This window comes from Micropterus salmoides, unplaced genomic scaffold (assembly GCF_014851395.1).
Source record: "Micropterus salmoides isolate LMB-PRFRI ecotype aquatic unplaced genomic scaffold, ASM1485139v1 Ms_hic_scaffold_4, whole genome shotgun sequence".
NCBI classification, from domain to species: Eukaryota; Metazoa; Chordata; class Actinopteri; order Centrarchiformes; family Centrarchidae; genus Micropterus; species Micropterus salmoides.
Genome location: NW_024043372.1, coordinates 24,021,253 through 24,033,391, shown reverse-complemented (window position 1 = coordinate 24,033,391; position 12,139 = coordinate 24,021,253). Strand labels below are relative to the sequence as shown.

At 42.2% G+C, this 12,139-nt stretch overlaps 1 protein-coding gene across 3 annotated transcripts in view; it reads left to right on the top strand.

Moving 5' to 3' along the window:
• LOC119885618 (inositol 1,4,5-trisphosphate receptor type 1) overlaps positions 1–12,139 on the top strand; it is a 70,079-nt gene that overhangs the window by 30,879 nt on the left and 27,061 nt on the right. The window contains exons 35-41 of one of the 3 annotated variants that reach the window (XM_038695731.1): positions 539–659; positions 872–1,056; positions 1,131–1,279; positions 1,373–1,484; positions 3,862–3,897; positions 9,332–9,379; positions 10,903–11,035. In XM_038695731.1, the coding sequence (XP_038551659.1) occupies positions 539–659; positions 872–1,056; positions 1,131–1,279; positions 1,373–1,484; positions 3,862–3,897; positions 9,332–9,379; positions 10,903–11,035 (784 nt within the window). The remainder of the gene's footprint in view (positions 1–538; positions 660–871; positions 1,057–1,130; positions 1,280–1,372; positions 1,485–3,861; positions 3,898–9,331; positions 9,380–10,902; positions 11,036–12,139) is intronic. The other 2 variants (XM_038695733.1, XM_038695734.1) reach the window with 2 other exon arrangements.

The window sequence follows — 12,139 nt, the reverse complement described above, 5'->3', positions numbered from 1 at the left end:
TATGTGATACATCTTGGTGATCTTCAGTGCATGTTTTTTTTTCTCCACTGCTTGTATCCTCTAACGCAGGCATCTCTGTTGGGGAAAATGTTTCAGGTATTTGTTGTAATTTCATTCAGCAGGGAAAACACAGAGTTTGCTCCTGCAGATTCTTGTTGGGTGTAAAATGGTGTAAAAATCTGTACCCTCTTATTTACAGTGTGTATGTGTGAGTAGTCTGAGATGAAAGTCCAATAGAACCGATTTTCACTGGGGCTAGGTTTGGGGAAATGTCTGCTCAGGGATTGATGGGTATCCTGAAAAAGTAACAAAACTACCACTGAGTCCGCATGCTGTTCTCACTACAGGGGTGGGAACATCACTGTGTGGAGAGGTATATGTGTGTTTGTGTGTGTGTGTTACTAAAAGACAAAGCCTGTGGTCCAGATTGTTGGTGCTGTAGATGACAGATGGGTATCTTTCTTTCTTTCAAGGCTAGAAAAGTTAGTCCAGTTTAATCTACAGCCTCTTTGCTTTTTTGCTTGCATCTTCTTCCCAGACAAGGCAGCCAGTCTTTGTGCAGCTGCTGCAGGCAGTGTTCAGGGTCTACCACTGTAACTGGTTGATCCCAGTCCAGAAGGGCTCTGTTGAGAACTGTATCAAGGTGCTCTCTGATGTTGGTAAGATCAAAATCCTACACTAACACTAACTTCCTCTCTCACACGCTCTTACTTTTAAGGTCTATATCAGTCCATCATGTACACAGTTTATATTTTAAGTCATGAATCTTTATTGCATGTACTAGTAAGGAAAGAGTTTTTAAGCAGAAGTTGCTGGAGCTGATTTATTTTCACACTGTGTGTGTGTGTGTGTGTGTGTGTGTACCCACCAGCCAAAGGCAGAGCGATAGCCATACCCGTGGACCTGGACAACCAGGTGAACAACCTGTTTGTGAAGTCCAACAACATTGTCCAGAAGACAGCCATGAGCTGGAGACTCTCTGCTCGTAATGCTGCCCGCAGAGACTCCGTGGTGACCGCTTCACGGGACTACAGGAACATCATTGAGAGGCTGCAGGTACCTGCATTTGTGCTTACTTATGTGTGGTAAATCATTCAAGCACTAAGGATGTTTCTTTGTCTGGACTATAGGACATTGTGTCAGCTCTTGAGGACCGTCTGCGCCCGTTGGTCCAGGCTGAGTTGTCAGTTCTGGTGGACGTGCTGCACCGGCCCGAGCTGCTTTTCCCTGAAAACACAGACTCGCGCAAGAAGTGTGAGAGCGGAGGTTTCATATGCAAGTAAGCACCGATAATATTTTCTCCAGCTAAATTTATCTGGTATTGACATTTACTGATTATAAGTGAGACTTGGGAACTAATGTGCTTGTGCAGGCTCATCAAACACACCAAGCAGCTGCTGGAGGAAAATGAAGAGAGACTGTGCATCAAAGTTCTGCAAACGCTGCGTGAGATGATGACAAAAGACCGTGGTTATGGAGAGAAGGTAGGAGAAGCTGCCAAGCACAGAAATGGTGGGATTTTATACTTCATGAACGCGGTATGACTGTGCATATACTGTATATTGTACTGTATAAAACACATGAGAACAGCTATAGAAAATACATTAAATGTTTGTTTACCCAAAAGTATTTTGGGGCTGGCACATACGTATGTTGGTTAAAACAGTCTATTGTGAAGGGATTACTTGCTCAAGATTTCAGAGATTCTTAACACTTTAAAGACCAATACTAATCCTAATATTTAAACTGAATGGAACCACGTCTCCCTTACACTTCTTACAAAAACTGCAATATGAGATATATACAGTGGGTACGGAAAGTATTCAGACCCCTTTAAATTTTTCACTCTTTGTTTCATTGCAGCCATTTTCCAAAAATCAAAAAAGTTCATTTTATTTCTCAGTAATGTACACTCAGCACCCCATCTTGACAGAAAAAAACAGAAATGTAGAAATTTTTGCAAATTTATTAAAAAAGAAAAACTGAAATATCACATGGTCATAAGTATTCAGACCCTTTGCCGTGACACTCATATTTAACTCAGGTGCTGTCTATTTCTTCTGATCATCCTTGAGATGGTTCTACACCTTCATTTGAGTCCAGCTGTGTTTGATTATACTGATTGGACTTGATTAGGAAAGCCACACACCTGTCTATATAAGACCTTACAGCTCACAGTGCATGTCAGAGCAAATGAGAATCATGAGGTCAAAGGAACTGCCTGAAGAGCTCAGAGACAGAATTGTGGCAAGGCACAGATCTGGCCAAGGTTACAAAAAAATTTCTGCTGCACTTAAGGTTCCTAAGAGCACAGTGGCCTCCATAATCCTCAAATGGAAGACGTTTGGGACGACCAGAACCCTTCCTAGAGCTGGCCGTCCGGCCAAACTGAGCTATCGGGGGAGAAGAGCCTTGGTGAGAGAGGTAAAGAAGAACCCAAAGGTCACTGTGGCTGAGCTCCAGAGATGCAGTCGGGAGATGGGAGAAAGTTGTAGTAAGTCAACCATCACTGCAGCAATCCACCAGTCGGGGCTTTATGGCAGAGTGGCCCGACGGAAGCCTCTCCTCAGTGCAAGACACATGAAAGCCCGCATGGAGTTTGCTAAAAAACACCTGAAGGACTCCAAGATGGTGATAAATAAGATCCTCTGGTCTGATGAGACCAAGATAGAACTTTTTGGCCTTAATTCTAAGCGGTATGTGTGGAGAAAACCAGGCACTGCTCATCACCTGTCCAATACAGTCTCAACAGTGAAGCATGGTGGTGGCAGCATCATGCTGTGGGGGTGTTTTTCAGCTGCAGGGACAGGACGACTGGTTGCAATCGAGGGAAAGATGAATGCGGCCAAGTACAGGGATATCCTGGACGAAAAGCTTTTCCAGAGTGCTCTGGACTTCAGACTGGGCCGAAGGTTTACCTTCCAACAAGACAATGACCCTAAGCACACCGCTAAAATAACAAAGGAGTGGCTTCACAACAACTCCGTGGCTGTTCTTGAATGGCCCAGCCAGAGCCCTGACTTAAACCCAATTGAGCATCTCTGGAGAGACCTGAAAATGGCTGTCCACCAACGTTTACCATCCAACCTGACAGAACTGGAGGGGATCTGCAAGGAGGAATGGCAGAGGATACCCAAATCCAGATGTGAAAAACTTGTTGCATCTTTCCCAAAACGACTCATGGCTGTATTAGATCAAAAGGGTGCTTCTACTAAATACTGAGCAAAGGGTCTGAATACTTATGACCATGTGATATTTCAGTTTTTCTTTTTTAATAAATTTGCAAAAATTTCTACATTTCTGTTTTTTTCTGTCAAGATGGGGTGCTGAGTGTACATTACTGAGAAATAAAATGAACTTTTTTGATTTTTGGAAAATGGCTGCAATGAAACAAAGAGTGAAAAATTTAAAGGGGTCTGAATACTTTCCGTACCCACTGTATATACAACATGTTTTCATATATGACAATACTTCTGATGTAGTTGTGTGTGATTTTTGATCAGGCAGACTGCATCATACACACAGTCTTGCCACACTAATTGCTGAGAGTAACCTTATTTTGAAGGGAGTTGGCTTGTTCCTTCTGTCACATTCACCTCTGCAGTCAATAAGGCAGGACTGATCTCTTCTCAGAGCAAAAATGCTTTCAGCCACACTCACCACTGTATGAGAATGCACTAATTCTGCACTGTGGGTAGTATCCATTCTTAAATACTATTTCTTCTGTGCGGCTGAAGTTTGATAAGTATCTCCAGTCTTAACTCACTTAACTAACATGTCATGCTGTAACATTGACCTCAGCTTTAGCTTCCTCCGTCCTGTGTTGTTATCTGACTCCTTAAACCCTCTGTTCTCTTTCAGCTCAGGGCCTTTGATGATGAGATGGATATGCCTAAGGTTGTTTCTCTTTTTCTTCTATTCATCCCTGGCCCGCTACGTCTGTCTGTCTGTTATGTCTGCGTATCACTAGTAGTTGTTCTGTAACTGTACTGTGGCAGCTGCTGTGGCCGTGTGCTGTAGTTAGCAGAGGCTCTAGGCACAGCTGGTAACAAATAGTGGTAGGCTGATTTTGTCTTACACACCTGCTTACACAACCAGTCTGTAGATCAACTGAAAATGGTGAGAAAGAGATAGATAGAGAGAGAGATCGGTAGGGAGATGAGTGCTGCGGATGACTGCGTGTTGCTCAACAGAGATGTGTTATTCCAAGTTCCAAGGTAAGTCACTTGCTGGCTGGGCAAACTGCCAGTGCTGCATTACACTGGACATTTACATGCCCTACTTTCTCCCAATGTAAGCACCAAAGTCATTTTGGGACACATTTACTGTACATCTGAACATTAACTCCACTTTAATACTGACGTAACATTTCATATTATGAAATTGTACACTCATACAAACAGCATGGAGACAGATTATATTAATAAAGAAAGATGTGAATAAAGGAAAATAAGAAACACAAAATGAATAAAGCAACTCAGCATTGATCAGCTGACAATGATCATATGGATTTAAAAAATTAAAGACTTGGATGCAGGAGGATAAAAGAATGCACAATGTTAAAATGCCAAAATTAAATGTACATGCCCGTGCCTGCTTTTAAAAAAAGATGAAGGTGAAGATGGTAAAGCCATGAAAGCCATATCATTTCCCTCTCTTTTTTACGTAAAGGTGTTGTATTGTCTCAGTCCATGTTCAGCTTGTTCTAGGGTGTTTCCCCTGTATCTGCTTTGGGGGCCAATAGGGGGCGCTGTGGCTGTGCTGTATGTGTGAGGGGCTGTGAGGGGCTGTGGCAGTCATTGAGGCTGTGTCCTAGTTTTCCTTGCCTGAGAGCTGCACGATTCCTGGGCCCCTGCCAACTCTGGGCTGAAGTTACATAAGAACCAGGCTTCTTTTTTTCCTGGAACTCAGCCCCACCGCTGATGTGTGACCTTCAGCAGTAATTGCCAATAAAAGTGTGGAGGAGCTGTTTTGTGTGTGTGTGTGTGGGGGGGGGGGGGGGGGGGGGGGGGGCTGAAGGGGCTGTCTGCGTGTGTGAGAGAGAAATGAACCCTGCACACCTGTTAAATGTTGTATCGCTGTCTGTCTACACATGAAAAGTAGCTAGGAGTGCACCTACACCCCATGTGCCAGTCTTCATATTTCTTTTCTCTTCCCCCCCCCCCTTGTTTTGGCTCCATTAAATCATTGTGACACAATTCCCTAACTACTCCAAATACTCCCCACTTCCACTCACACCCTTTCTCACATGGTTGCAAACACACACCCACTCTGTGTAAACTTAATGGCTTGTTGGCCGTGAGTGTTTGCGTAGGTGTGATATGAAAGTGCATTGTTGGCTCTTGTCTCCTCTGTTGCCCTTTGAGCAAAGCAGAATAGCATAGTATATAATTAAAGAGGAACTGTGAGCTTGTTAAACAGGAAACATGGCTTGTGTCACATGATGTTAGTATATACAGTAGTATTCTGCAAGTTACAATCACTGCATATTTTTAAAATGTCGAAAGCAAGAGATGAATTTTTGACCTCCCCAGGGGTATGCATACCACACCGATAAATGTCAGGGAGGTGATTATCAGCTAAATCCATTGCTCTTTGGCTGTCAGACTTATGTAAGAGCCAGAGGAGTTTAGGACATTTAGTGTCAGGCTTTTACTCTCAGGCTCCCCTCACACGTGTGTGTGTGTGTGTGTGTGTGTGTGTGTGTGTGTGTGTGTGTGTGTGTGTGTGTGTGTGTGTGTGTGTGTGTGTGTGTGTGTGTGTGTGTGTGTGTGTGTGTGTGTGTGTGTGTGTGGTCTAGTCAAAGCAGTTATGCAAGCCCTCCATGTTGGAAGTAAGTCATGTTTCATCTTTTTCACCTCCCTGTTTCTTCCCTTGGCAAGCTCATCGGTGCAGGGATTTAGAAGAAAAAAATCTTCCTTTTCGCCTTTTTGAGATGGCACCTGGCTCGCATTTTGATCTACTCAACACATTTTCTGGTGCTGGTATAGAAGTAGGTTAGTTACAATGAAAATGACAGAGGCACAGTCTTTCCATCTAGTCTCCATTCCTGTCTGCACATAACGAGCAGCCGAGTGGTAAACCCCAGTGCTCGTGGCATTCACCACTGGTTTAAACATGACTCAGTCTCAGCCTGCAGAGACACAGAGACTTGTTTATTTACGCGTGTCACGAAAAAAAACACCTATACATAAAGTAGAATGCACTCTATGTGCGTGTGTGTATGTGTGTGCGCATATTTATTTTCTTTATTGTTGAACTGAGAGGTGTGAGACTGATCAGGGGTTTGCCCCGGGGAATTTCCAGTTTGGTGGAATGCACTCTAGTCAGGACGGATGTGGCAGCTGTGAGGGGTTACTCTGTGGTGTCTATGGTCAGACTGGGGCTGATTAGCTGCACATATCCGCCCTGATCAGCATATTGCTTTGTGGTTTGATGTGGTGACAGTGAGGCACTGTCCTCAGACTTGTGGAAGATGTTGAGTACTGAGTGCGCAGCCCCCTGACCTGCTGCTGAACTTTGCCCCACTAAGTTGTCTCCACGTGGGATCAAGTCAGTTGCTGCGCATGCCAAAAATGACTTTGAAGTCGTGACACTAAAAATCCAAATCATTTTCTCAAGACAAGACAGCAGTAAAGCCATATGCTTTGAGTTTTGCTCGTCAACAAAAGTTCTGGAAGTATTAGAAATTATAGTAGTAGTGGAAGAAGTAATACATGAATCATAATAAATACAAAGCAATGCAAAGCTTATAGCACAAGATCCTTGTTCAACTTAATGGAGTAGCTTTTAAATAATACGTGTTGTAATGTGAATGAGTATATTCTGTGTTTTCCCTTTCTTCTTTCACACTTTGTCTATGTCTGGCACTTTCACTTTCTCGATCTGTCTCGCTATGCTTTTGTTTCATTATGCCCCTCACCACCACCACCCACACACACACCGAGAGCAAAAAAAAAATCCACCCCCCCTTCTCTCGCACCTGTTAACTTTCTAAAACACTATTCATCACTGGCCATGTATCTCAAAGATTGGTCATTTTAATTTTAAATAAACTGATGTAGGATGTTATGTTCTTTTATGGGCTGAGATAATTCTCATACTTAATAAGGAAAAACACATTTTAAAAAAGCCCACAAACTTGAAAGCGGCCCTGTTTTTATTAGATCGTGAAAAGTTTTTGTTTTAGGAATACATTGTTCTTAGGACATCGAGCTTTTGAGTTTGGGGAGCATTTAATTCACAGGGTGAAGCTGTTCTGTGTCGGCGGTAGGGGCTGTGTAGACCGTTGTTTGTGAGCAGGGGACTTTGCACAGATGTAGTTTGACAGGGCAGCTATATAGTATAATTTAGTTAAGTAGTAATAATTTAGTTAATAAATTTTGCTATTCTTTCACATTTCTCCCAATCCACTGCACTTTTTTGAATACTCATGGATTCTTGTGACAAACAGATCACTAACCAATTGAAGGAAAAACCTGAAGAAAAGACTGGAGAAACATACCCAGTGCCACACAGGGCACGAGAAATGAATGATGAATAAATGGTTTTATGAGTATGAAAAGGATGTGAATCATATACGGCCTTAACAGTCATGAGATCTCAACCCAGTTGAACACCTGCATGGTGGTCGTGTGGCTTCCAACTCTCCTAACAGTTAGTTTTATTTCACTGGCACCATGTTCTTCGTTTTTTAGAGGCCCCGGCCTCATGTTGCCCAGCTATATATTCGGATCCTCGGAGTCAGTTGATCGAGTAAGGCGTATTTTTAGACACCTACTGAGGTGGAGCTTATAACGATGCTTACTTTCTGTGAAACTGCCTCACCAAATGTCCAGTAGTATTTTTTTCATTGTCTGGTAAAGCGAAATGGCTATATTCCAAGTGAAGTCAAACTTATTGTTGTTAAAGTAAAGTGGTAGCCTTTTTTGTATTTTTGTCAGTTTATCGAAGTTTATCAAAAGACAGATAATACCATATGTGACTTTAGTCTGGCTGTTGCAGCTCAAGTTTGCACCTCTTGAAAAGTACATACCAGAGTCATTACATTATATAGATGAACCCTGGTAACATTCCATATTTGGTGCATACAAACATAGGAAAAGTAAACATGGCCTGAATAGGGATACACACTGCACATCATGTCCTTGACCTTAACTGACAGAGAGGGACAAGTTCAACTGTCAAATATATTTATAAATACAAGTGTGTCTGTTATTGTCTCTCTCTCACCCTCTCTGTCTGACACTTGGTCTGTTTCTTGCCCTTTGTGTTTTTGGTGACAGATGGCCACTGTAAGCAGCTCTGTGTCACTGGTTTAGTGACCTGGTTTCTTTTGGAGCGATTATGTAACTCTAACCCTATCGCCCCTGGCCTCTCTTCTCCCCTCTGCCCCTCCTAATGTGTCATTGTACATAACAATTTAAGTGGAGCATTACCATTTACCGTTTCCTTTCTCTCCGTAAACATAGAGGTACTGGATTTTCATACCGCTAAATGGTCTCTAACCTGAACCCCTTTTGTCTATGTGACCTATTAAGGTAATGAGAAAATAACCCAGAACAACTTCAGATCTCAGTGCACTTCATTTGCTTATTGTGTTTCATCTTGCTCAGAACATGGCCCACATTGTGAGAACATCTCACCTTGTGTTTACTCATCCCTGGCGACTGTGATTTCAGTTTTTGCCCAGTTTTTTGCATTTTCTCTAAGTATTAAAATAATAGCCTTTTTGGGAAATAGGCTTATTGTTTTTCTGATTTCCTGGAGTCTTGCTATCACTGTGATCAGCACAGTTTTTGTAAGGATTAAAAAAACATTTATAATTGTTCTTTAGAGGTGCTGGTAGGTGATTTTTCTTTAGACAGAGCAAAGCTAGTTGTTTCCTCCTGTTTCCAGTCTTTATGTCTTTACCGTACATACGTGAGTTATATTGATCTATTCATGAAAATTGAAAATCTTCTAAAATGTAGGAAAAAATCAAATAGTTTATAGGGTGATAAAACCCTGAGAAAAATAATTTAAAGTGATGATAAGAGAACTTAGCAAATTAATAAAAGATCAAACCACACTGGGCATGTTTTAGCATTTTATTAATAGTCAACACTACACATCTCCTATCTCAGCTCTCTAAACCCTCTACAACCATAATGCTTCCCTGGTTTCTGAAACAGCAGTAAATGCATGGCATTTCATACAGCAGACCTTTGCATGGCCATTTAAAACTGTTGAATAGGCACATGATGTAACCCAACAATTGCCTTTTCCTTGCGCTGCATGAGTACTAACCCTGGATTTGTATCACTGTGCTCACACTCCTCACTGCACCCAGCCACTGGATCAGAACCAGCCTGAGAAGCTGTTGGAGGACCAGAAGAGGGTAGGTACTCACAACAGCATGGCAGCTTAACTCAAAACTCTAATACTTCAGAGATTCATAGTGAGACATTGAGTTTCAGACATACAGCATTAATGCATATTTAATGAAAAATTACCTTTTCTCCATGCTTTTTGTGGTTTTTGATCTTTCCCCTTCACTGCTTACAGTAACACCCAACCACTCTGTCACAGCTAGCTAATGTTTAAATCAAAGAAAAAAATAACTTACACTCCACGTTACCCTCTGTCTCCTTTCTCTAATTGAGTTCACAGCAATGCAGTGACTTTACAGAGCCTTGGGTGATTCCATTAAAGAGGCAAACACTAACATTGATATTCCAGAGTTACAATATCAATTGGAGTTAATAAATAATTATCATCTACAAGAGAAGACCATTATTTTTGCAAGGAGGTGCATTCAGCGGCTGTTTAGCTATTGATTAAATGTCCCTAACAAGCAGTCTTCATCATGTCATTCACAGCATTACATCTGTTTCAGGAGGGTGGTAATTTCACCATATCTAAAAAGATTTTTTTATTAATTAGGTCTGCAAATTCAAGCAAGTTATTACTAGCATTGTTAAAATTCTGTTTGGATTGTTATTAAGAGTCATCAGTCAAAGTGCCAACATGGTGATTTCATAGTTTCAGGAAGTTGCTAATCCTTGATAGAGGCCAGGTTCGTGCCAACAAGATGGCATTCAGACAGGAAACCGAAAGGATTTTGGCTCATGACTCAAGACGTCAGAAAAAAGGGCAGTGTTCCCCAATAAGACTAGGGAATCATCTTCTGACTACGACTGATCTTACGATCTTACAGTACTGTAACACACAATACATTCAGTTGATTAACCTCCTGCCAATAAAATTAGTCACACCTCCTATAGGAACTAATCTTGACCTCCATGGCATAAGTGGCAGCGGAGCTTACATAATGCTTCTGTCGTCTATCAAAGACCACCCACAGTTGGCAATGATTTGCACATAATCACGCACAAACACAAAAAACTCCTCTCTTCCATTTCCTACTCTTCATCCCATGGGAGGTCTGTCAGGTAGCTATGGGTTGCGGTTGCCATAACAACAACAAAGTCGTGCTGCTGACTGCTCAACATCGGATGAGTCACAGTGTGGGAGGGCTGGCCCCCGGGTCTGTGTGAGTGAAAACCAGGACCTCACATTGTCACTACACAGGGTCACTGCTGCTGCTGATAACCATAACAATGTTGGTTCTGTGGGTGGTAAATTACATAAACGTTTGGTTATGCCTGCAAGTTGTCCTTGCATAGTTTGCAAGTTCAGGAAGTCAATATTTAAAATTTAAAGTTGCTCCATAAAAATGGATTACAGAGCGTGGTTGTAATAGCAGGCGGGCTGTTGTTTTCTGAGGTCAGCGGGTGTGTTTTGGTATGTAAAACGCACACTATGTCTCTGCTGAAGCATTTCATCCCTGTTATACAACATCTCCTCTCCCTGTTGCTGACATCACGTCATTACATCCTTCCTTTTCTTTTCCTCTCGTAGGGCGAGGTGCTGAGACAGATTCTGGTGAACCGTTACTATGGCAACTTTCATCGAAGTGGTGGGCGGAGGGACAGCCTGACGTCATTTAGCAATGGCCCCCTCAGTCCAGTAGGACCTGGCAAAAACCAATCAGGTGGGACACTGTGGCAGTTGTTGCTCAGCGACACAATTCTTTACAGCATGAAGAGATGAGTGTTGTTTGTTTAGCACACAAAGCTGTGAAAACACTGATTTCAACATCTCTAAGTGAGCTGATGATTCTGTGAGGCATTAACCAAAGGCCTCTGCCAAAGAGAAGCATGACAACTACTATCAGGTTGGGGGGGGGTCGGGGTCAAAGTCTAGATAAACCTTTTCCTTTTGGTTAGCCAAAATGTTTTCTGCCCCTGAAGTCGTGCTGAAGCACGGACTCTATCTGTCTGGCCCTGAGCTGGTTATCAGCTCTAGAGTTGTGCTGTGAGCTGCCCTTTGAGCACGCAGAGCACAACACTCTTATCACTGCCGGATAACATGGTTTTTGTGTTACTATCTGCAGTCAAAATACTGAAGCAATGCACCTCTGTGCAGTGTTTCTACTTCTGTTTGAGTTCTCGGTTCTGATATGTAACATTTTATCTGCATATTGATTTTAGAGAACATTTTGGTGCCAATGGTATCATAAACCTTAACGGTGCCATAATGACCTAGTAACTAGAATGACTTGCTATCTGCTGTGACATGAATGGCAGTATTTTAACATTCAGTGTAACACAGTTGTGAGACCAAAACATGCATATTATTTGTATTATACAGTTGTGATGAATGGCCCAGATGTTGGCTGTTGTAATTTTAACCGAACTCAAAGACACACTCAAAGTGAGGGTGAACGGTTCCTGGTTCACCGTCTCTCCCATGTGCACCAAGATGTTGGCAAACTTCCAGACTACAGGAAGTATAACCCTCCCCAGTGTGATCCACTTTTTCGCTGTTGCTAGGTGACAGGCTGCTACTTCCTGCAAAAAAAAAGCCTTTGCACCTGTTGCAGAAACAAGAGCCAGATGGAGAATTCCATATGTACCCTGAAGCTGAGGCCTCAAGGGGGATGTGCAGGCCTGTTTAAGGAAATCATTTTGGATTTTGGACAAACTAAGCTGGATCAATAAATGTCTTTCTCTGTATGATTAAAGGACTCCTATCTTAAAAGATATGTGTTTCCTTGTTTGATTTTAGGTTTCTGTGTGCAATGTTGTGTCAAATC